A 9,732-nucleotide genomic window follows, 5' to 3' on the forward strand; every position below is an offset into this window, starting at 1 on the left:
ATGTAATTTACATTTCAAAAAGATCACTCTGCTGCTCTAGGAGGAATGGATTAGAGAGATTAAAAGTAAAGATACCTGCCTGGCCTGTGTCACTCAGTGGTTAGAGAGTCTGTTCTGACATCAAAGGGCCTCAGGTTCGATTCCAGGATGAGGGTACATATCGTGGGTTACAGGTTCAATCCCCACCATCGTGTTGGGTCTTTTTTCTTTTCTTGAGACCCAGGTTGCTAATCAACATGATTAATATCCTAGTGAGATCCTTCTAATCATTTGAGTTTTAGACTCTAACAGTCCTATTAACAATTCATATAAATACATTAAATTTCTACATTTCAATATCTGTAATCATTTCAAAATATATCTGCACTCACGTATCCCTTTAAGAATTTAATGGGAGTTTTGGACACCCTGAAGAGAAAAGAACACCGAGAATTTATTTTGCATATAGTCCCAAGATTTTCTGAAGCCAATCAATGCATCCTTTAAAACATCTTAAATCAGTTTAATGTCAAGTGTCCAGAGACAACCTTCATTAGAAACACCTGGAATGTGATTTAAAACTGTAGTGTGTTACCAGCAACCTATAGCATAAGTATTGCTAAAGTGGGGAATCCTTTTTTTTTTTATATGAATTCTGAAATTTTTTATATCTATTAGGGTGTACAAATTGCAGTGATAGGTCCTGAAGTATCAGTCACTTTGGCACTTTGGGTACAGATAAATGATAGACACAAGATTTGGGGAAGTCTAGAAAATAAACAATCCCAGAAGTCAGAAGCAACTTTGGAACTGACTTTATTTGCAGTGGAACAAACTTGAAAATAGTGTAGGATCCATTATATCTGGAGGACTCTTGCTAACCACAGTTGCACTCCCAGGGAAATCCACTGTTTAAAGAGAATTGAAAGTGAATTTTGAGGTTCCAGGTAATTTAATTGCTGTAAATGCTTAGCATTTTCCATCATGATACAGATACAGGTTTCCACCACTCAACCTGAAAAAAAGATAATGAGAGAAATCAAGGACCAAGTAATTGTGGCAACACCATAGAGAAAAAATGTGATTTTAAAATTGCATGGGCCCTAGTGGTTTGGCTCAGTGGATAGAGCGTCGGCCTGTGGACTGAAAGGTCCCAGGTTTGATTTTGGCCAAGGGCACATGTCAGTCTTGAGGGCTTGATCCCCGGTAGGGGCCTGCAGGAGGCAGCTGATCAATTATTCTCTCTCATCATTGATGTTTCTATCTCTCTCTCTCTCTCTCTCTCTCCTCCTCTCTGAAATCAATAAAAATATATTTAAAAAATAAAATCACAGGGGACCCAGAAATCCCTCTCCTGAGTGTATACCCAAAAACCCCCAAGTCATGTATTTACAAAGATATATGCACCCCTATGTGCATTGCAGCATTATTCTTGGTGGCCAAGACATGAAACAACCAGTGCCCATGATAGAGGACTGGATAAAGAAGATGTGGTACATGTACACAATTGAATAAATACTGCAACAACATCAACATGGATGGACCTTGAGAATATCATGCTAAGTGAAATAAGTCAGACAGAAAAACCTAAGAACCATGTGATTTCACTCAGATGTGGAATATAAAACTGAAACTCCTGAACACAAACAGCAGTTGGTGGTAGCCAGAGAGAAGTGGGTGGGGAGGGAAGGGAGTCCTAACATATGGTGATAGGAGAAGATTTAACTTTGGGGCACACAGTGCAATATACAGATCTTGTAACATTGAAACCTGCATGATCATGTTGACCAATATCACCCCAATAAATTTAATAAATAAAATATATATAAGTAAATAAAAATCACATGGAAAAAAAGCAAGCCTAGGCTGTGGCTTGCCTGTTTCACATTGAATGCTATGAAAATTTATGAACTTTGTGCCAGTCCTTTCTCATCCCTGGGTGGGTACCTTATCTGTAAAATGAGAGAATGGCCCAGGCCTGGTGGCTCAATTGATTGGAGTGTAGTCCGGTACACCAAAAGGTTTTGGGTTAGATTTCTGGTCAGAACACATGCCTAAGATGTGTGTTCCCTCACATCAATGCTTCTCTCTCTCTCCCACTCTCTCTACGTTCCTCTCTCTAAAATCAATAAACATATCATTGGATGAGGAAAATTAATTAATAAATAAAGAAAGAATGAGTGCTTAACTTTCCTTTCAACTCTAACTTTAAGACTATAGGGAATGCTGCCTTTAAAATTTATTTCTGCAATAATGATTTAACAAGCACTCAATAAACTATGGAACTATAAAAAACAAGAGCAGTATGATTTTACCTTATTCCCACCTTCAAAGATGAACATTCATTGATTTTGAAAACTGAGATATCTAACACTTTTTTAGCCACATGTTGTAATTTTAAACAGCCTTATTATAATCACCTTATTTCTTGTCTTGTAGATAAACAAAGTGTAATTGTTAAAGGTTAGCATGGCTCACCAAATCCAATCTTTTTAATATTGTTATTTAAGTTTGAAATCTATTTTCATAGTTTACACTTAGGGACCCATGAGATTCAAAGTCCCCTTCATTGACTAATAGATTTCATTTATTTGCTGTCTTCTATTGCACAAAAATAAAAGCTCCATGGAAGTTGGAAATCCTGTGTATTTTGCTCACCATCTTACCACCAGTGCTTAGAGCAATGCCTGCTACATAGTGGATGTTTAATGAATATTTGGAAAATTAATGACTAAATAATAGATTTCCTTCTAACTTAAAAAGCTAAATATAACACATGCCTCAGGACAAATACCCAAGGTACTATTGAGAGGAAACTACAAAGACACAGAGAGAAATGTTCTTTATTCCCTTTGGATAGAATAATATTTTCTGACCCAAAGAAACATCAAGTCCTCTTACCTTTTTGCTTCATTAAATAAACAGCGGTTACCATAGGTTTTACCATCAGAACCACAGACTGGTTTGTAGATAGAGTGACATCTTATCTTTACAGTTGGGTTCTTGCTGCTGCCCTTGCCAGTCTGCAGTAATGAAAAAGACCATTAGGGAAATATAGGGGACTAATTGAATTCTGAAATTGTAAGAAATATTTATTGCTGATTAGCTATTGATTAAACATTATACTAAACCAATCGCTTTGTTGAGCCTTTGTATTTTAACTTAATTCATACAAAAATATGAAAGACGAGTACAATCTGTTCTATTGTATAGTTATAGGTGTATTGTATTTAAGTGATAAGACCATCTATGGATTAAATATTCAAGCTGGAATCAAACCCGGCGTTATCTGACTCGAGAGCCACTGCTTCAGCACATGTCAGAATGCCTCTACTTTAATCCTTTGTAGACAAACCTTCCCCTATCTGAGAAATAACAATTAGGGAAAAGTCTACTGGCAAATACAAAACACATATGGTCATAATTTATTGAACCTTACTTCTTTCTTGTCCCATGAAAGAAAATGAGTCAAGAGGTAGATTTATGCAGTCATTTAAGCAGTACCTGAAGCATTTACTCATATTCAAGTTATAGAATGACAGAAGCCTATGAATATAAAGAAGCTTTGACTAGCAGATGGGAACAGAAACACTGAATGCAATAGTGAGGACCTTCAATCGGAGGCTTAGCCTTTTGGGGCCAAGGAAGATGAATAAATACTTTTATGTTTTCTATTGGTTTAGAGCTTACCATCCTTTTCACATCAATCCATTACTTTTCTTTTCACATTCTCTGTTGTGACAATCTAAACACTCAAACCCGTTTGATGGGGGCATTAAGGTCTGGATGGCAGGAAGGTCCCTGGGAGATTACTACTTCATACCAGCCAAGACATAAACACTGAGAGGTACAGGCAGCTTTCATTGAAAGGGATTTGAGGAATGATCAGTTATGAGATAAAAACTGAAGTTTCATTAATAAAATGAGATGAAAGTAGTGTTCTAGAAAACCCTGTGGATGTATTAAGTGAAGTGTAAAGAGTCACTGTTAAATGGAATTAGGAGGCTGGTAGTTGGAAGAGAGACTGGCAAGCACAGTAGGCCTCAGAAGGCAATGCAGGTGTCATGAATATGCACCTGTTTGGATGATGGCTCCCAGACATCAGGCATTTGTCTACTTATCTGACAAATAGTTTAAGAGAACCTGGTCTATGCCTATGTTATTCTGAGATTTGGGGGTACAGGTTTGGAAAAAAAATGGTACTTCCTTTATGAAGTTCATGCTAACTGAATAGAGAGACAATCAATTATAAGGCAATAAGGTACACACCATAATAAAGGATATCATTAGAATTAGGAATATATTTGTAGAAAATCAAAGGATTTTGTACAATTTATATATATAAAAGCCTAATATGCAAAGTGTCCCCTAGGGAGTTCGACTGACCAGGAGTTCAATCGCTCGCTATGATGTGTGCTGACCACCAGGGGGAAGCGCGGAGTGAAGGAAGATCCCAGCTGGCAGCTGGCAGCCAGGGAAGGGAGACCCTGGCCAGCAGCTGGTAGCCACTAGGGAACCTACCTGTGCATGAATTCCTTGCACAGGGCCTCTAGTATTATAATAAGTGAGCAAGAGTGGCATGACATGTTCCATAATGTCAATCACAGACATGGGATACAATGTTAAAAACTCTCCAATGCCTTGCTCAGGGATTTGAATTTTATCTTCTAGACAGTGTGGCACCACTGAAGAACTTTGATCATATCAGATTTGTGATTTAGAAATGCCACCTGAGTGGGGTATAGATTATGGATGGGATGGAAATGAGCATGAAAGTTAAATCTGGTGGAAATGAGGCTCAATTAATGAGGGTTTGAGCTAGTCCAGTAAAAGTAGGAATGCCTGAGTGGAAAAGAGTAGTAGGAAATGAGGGATGGATGTAAGACCATGATACTAATGATCATAGATGTATACAAAAATAACCACCTCCAAATTCTCTCTTCTTTTATTGAATCATTGTCATTGCAAAGTGTTTGTCATTAGTAAAGTGTATTCTGTTAACAATTTTCAAAACTTGGAAAATAGAATTGCAGAAATAAGTTGACCAAAGAAGGGAAAAAAAGAAATTAACACATACCTGATTCTTCATATTGCCACCCAACAGGTTACCTACATTTTTTCTTTCTTCTTGACTGTAGAAAGACCTTGGTTTTCCTTGTTGGCTAGATGATTCTGGCTTCCCTTGCTGGCTAGAAGATCCTGGTTTTCCTGGTTGGCTAGACGATCCTGGTTTTCCTGGTCGGCTGGATGATCCTGGTTTTCCTTGCTGGCTAGATAATCCTGAAACCCCTTGCTGGCCAGAAGACCCTGGCTTCCCTTGCTGGGTAGATGATCCTGGTTTTTCATGCTCACTAGACATTTCTGAACTAGCTTTTTGGTTAGCTTCTCCTGAATTCCCTTGCAGACTCCCAGGCTGATTTAAAATTCCTGGCTTCCCTTGCTGATTAAGACTCCCAAGTTTCCCTGGTTGGTTAGAATGCCCTGGTTTTCCAGAAAAAATAAAGGTCTCTGATTTTCTTTGTGTGTTGCTATCACCCTTCTCATTAGATTCTTTTTGTCCCCCCTGAGGGTTAGCTTCATTGTTTCTCTCTAAGATAAGTGCAGGTTCTGGACCCTCCTCTAGTTTAATAACACTTGTTTTCAAAGTCTGTGTTGAAGACACTGGAGATTAAAAAAAAGGCACAAAAATAAAAATAAAGTTACTTAACCTCAAGAATTTAAAATCAACATCCTTCATCCCAAGATATAATATGTATTTAATGCCTCTTTGATTTTTTTGACCAAACCTCAAGACAGAATCTTCTTCCCATTACTTTTGATACCTTAGAATATTTTGTGTCCTCCATTTCTTTCTTGACCATATTACATGGTTTCCCAAAAGCATGGGGTCAAGAGATCTTGCCTCATTTCTAAATCAGAGTTTGAATTATTTGCACTGGGCCTTAATACTACCACAAATTCCTTTTAATGATTTTCTGATTAATTAAAAAGACTGATTAATGCCTTATGTAAACTTTCTCCATATCACAGAACCCTTTCTCATATTCCCAACATTATCTTATGTAAATGTCATCAACTCCCCAGATGTAAAAGCTGTCAAGCATGAGTCCTCCTTTCATATTCTCTTCTCCATCTCTATATTTGTTTTCTGTAGATATATTCTTTCCCACTAACCCCATCCCAAAGGCAGTGGTTTTCCTTACTGAGAATATATTTTCTTTTTCAATAACCTTTATGCCCACATTTCTCATAAAATCTTTAGGATTAATCAATCACTCATACTCTCTGGTGGTTATTTATTTCTTTCTCTTGTGGTCAAACCACTCAAAAAAAATGGTAGATATTATGTGACTATCTTAAAACCCATATTTCAGAATTTACTCACTCTATCTTATCTACTCTACCTGCTTCTCAAATTTATTTTGGAAGCCCACCCAATCTGTATGTATATGTGATGATTAGATAGATAGATAGATAGATAGATAGATAGATAGATTTATTATACTAGATATATTATATATGTATTAGATTTATTCAGATTCTATTCCAAAGTGAGTAAGTGCTAGAACACAATGTGTAAGCAAATGGAATGACTTTAGAGCTGTTAAGTACAATGGTATTCCATTAGGTCTTATGCTTTTCTTGTACTCAATTTGGTACAAGGGTTTATTTTTGGCTTTCTTGCCTTTTCTATTTGATGACTCATCTTTATTCCCCCACCTTCTTAATTTGGGGTTTCCACAAAAGTTTTATTAAGGTTCACTTTTTATTTTTCTTAATGAGCTTCCTTGGTATTTTTTTTTCATTATTTCTCCTCCTGGTGGAGGCGACATATAAGAAGTACAGGTTATATAGCCAGAAAAACTGATAATAAATTATTTTTAGCAGAGAAATGAGTGTATGCCTGAGTTTTAATAACTAAACATTGTTCATCAGCAGGCACTAACTTCAAGTAGAAATCAAATAGAATAAAAATTTAGATGAAATTAATAAAAAGATTGGTTGATCTTTGTTGTTGTTGTAGTTTGTTTGGCTTTTCAAAATAATACAAAGCCATATACTAGTAAGCAAATTGCATCAAAACCTAAAGATATAAAAAAGGGAAATAGTTTAAAGTAACTTTCCCTTTATCTTCTGTCCTAATACCTCCAATTCCCTACTTAGAACACAATTATATTTACCAGGGTTTTCTGTATTATTATAGATATTTCTGTATTTACAAACGTATTTAAATATATTTTTCAACACAATTGGTAGCACATTGTAGACACTACTGTACTCATTTTCTCCCTTGAAATATGCAGTCAGGATACCTCTATATCAATATAGAGAGAGCACCTTAATTATTAACCCCAATGGCTGCATATGATCTCATTTAATTTTACAATAATTTATTTAACCAGTCTTTTAGCAATGAATCCTTAGTTTATTTTCTTCTTTACTACAAACCATGATTTAATGACATTTCTAGTAATACATAAATTTGTAGGATAAAAACCAGTGGTGAAATATTTAAGTAAAAAAAGATAACTAAGATATTAAAATATGGTTTAACCATCCATTTTTAAGTTAAAAGTTTGTAAAATAATTATCTTCAGTTTTTGTTCCATACTTTTCTCTTCTGATTTTACAAACTCTAATTTCATGCTTGGCATCACTGTATATTGTAATAGGCATTCCTGATTTCTCGCTCTTCTTCATCCTTCAAAACCATATAACCATTACATATGGTATTAATGTACTTTCTTCCAGCCACAAATCCCTGCTGAATACATACTAAATGTTATCTATCAAGACACTGAAATACACAAGAAATATGGTACCTGCCATCATGTTTAGTAAGGAATTTTTATTTGTATGCTTTTGTCCCCTGAGAAACACACACACACACACACACACACACACACACACACACACACAATTCCTCCTCCTTTTTCCCATCCTATCACTTAGCTCTATAATCTTATTTCTTAACTCTGTTACTTTGACAGTTTCCTAAATGGCATCTCTGTACAACTTTTCACACATCCAATGTATTTTCAATATCACTACAGACAGATATCTCTTAACAGAATGGCTCTGATCACCCCTGTACTCAACAATCTGAAAACAACTGCAATGCTTAAAATGAGAAGAGAGCCACGATATCTTGTGTTCCAACAATAAGCAACTGAAGGTCATAGGCACTTTACTTTCATTATTTCCTTTCACTAGCTATAAGAAAAGAATGATCATGTAGGAGGTCATAATTTGGAGATAAATTGAAATAGGTTTTACTTATCCTAATTTATTGTCTTGAGAAATATATTATCTGTGTCATTTATTATCTTGAGAAATTTTCATTGCTTGCTGGAAATTTACATCTCTGAAAACAGACAACCTACCTGTACAGAGGTAAGGAATAGAGAGAAGTATTTTGAGTGAGAGACATCTAAGAAGAATGCAAGTAATGGTGTCTAATGCTAGTGTACACGTGATTCCTATAACAACCTGTAGGAATGTCTAATTTTTTCATTATGCAAATGAGAAAACTGAGGCTAAAATAGGTTAAGTAAATTATTCCAAAGAACATAAGTAGAAAAGTGAAAAGCCAGTATTCGAACCCTTTTCTATTTTACCATATAGACCTGCATCATCACACAAAATCATATTCTTTGTGGAACATAAATTTGAGCATTCACAAATTCACCTAATCCTCTTAGACTAATTTTTCTTTCCAGTCTAATGTCTTACTTTTCCCATTTCCTTGCTTCTGTTTCTCTTCAGACACATCAAACTATCCACTGTTGTCTCACCCGATCACTATTTTTATAACCCTGATCTATATGTTGTATGAAATTATCTTATTCCATTTCAATGTCTGATAGATACTCCCATTTTTAAAAATTTTCTGTCAAGGTCTTAGTAAATCACTGAACATTTCTAACTCTTTACTTTGAGAGTTAGAAGAAAAGTCATTGTATGCAACTTTCCTTACCTGGGAACATGGCCAAGAACATGAAGGGAAGGAAAAGAAAAGCCTTCATGTTAAAGCCAGTTGTTTCAGACTCAGTTGGGTTGGACGGAGCTAAGGGTAACTCTTCAGTAGAGGCTTTCTGAATAAAGCATGTTGATCACCACCATGTTATATATTTGAAAACTCCTCCACCCTAATTGTTAAACATGGTCATTGTGAGAAAATAAAATTACAGAGTAACTTTGGCAAACTGTAAGGTGTTGCTTCTTGAGTGATTGTCATTTTTTTAAATTAGCTTCACACCTCAACTCCCATAAATACCCAAACTTTAATATGCTTTAATAGGATATTTTTCTCACAGAAAAAATTAAATAAAAATGAAGAAATCCATCTGGGAAAGTAAACTCAGTGTTCACTTTCTAATTGTTATGAAAGGATTTATCATTAGTCAGTAGTCTTATTGACCCTGTAAGTTTATATGTCTACAATAGACATTCCCATGACCTTTTACTGCAAGTAAATTAGGTGCCAATTATTTACCTCAATTTATATTTTAAAAGCAAGTAAAACCACATTGAGCATTGGCAATTACTAAGGGATGAATACACCCAGTGGGAAATAATGACGGGTAATTTAGTTTTATGAGGTAAGAGGAGACAATAGATTTCATGTTTGAGAATAACATTACACTCTGAGCCTTCTTGCCTCAAGATACTATGCCAAACAGAAGCTCATGTGAAAGTCACTTTGGGATACTTAGTCAGTCATAAACATAATATTATAAAGCCCTAGAATAA

General features: G+C 35.5%; 1 protein-coding gene across 1 annotated transcript; it reads right to left on the reverse strand.

Annotated features, from left to right (window-relative positions):
* Positions 1-948: 948 nt before the first annotated feature.
* Positions 949-9,005, reverse strand: MARCOL (MARCO like). Its single transcript, XM_070414198.1, has 4 exons — positions 8,957-9,005; positions 5,057-5,640; positions 2,881-3,002; positions 949-994 (listed from the first exon to the last, which is right to left on the reverse strand). Exons 1-4 carry the CDS (start codon positions 9,003-9,005, stop codon positions 949-951), a joined length of 801 nt encoding a protein of 266 aa, XP_070270299.1.
* Between the last annotated feature and the right edge of the window lie 727 nt (positions 9,006-9,732).

The sequence above is a fragment of the Myotis yumanensis genome, unplaced genomic scaffold (genome assembly GCF_028538775.1).
Source record: "Myotis yumanensis isolate MYYU_CA2020_CCGP unplaced genomic scaffold, mMyoYum1.0.hap1 SCAF_5, whole genome shotgun sequence".
Classification (NCBI taxonomy): Eukaryota; Metazoa; Chordata; class Mammalia; order Chiroptera; family Vespertilionidae; genus Myotis; species Myotis yumanensis.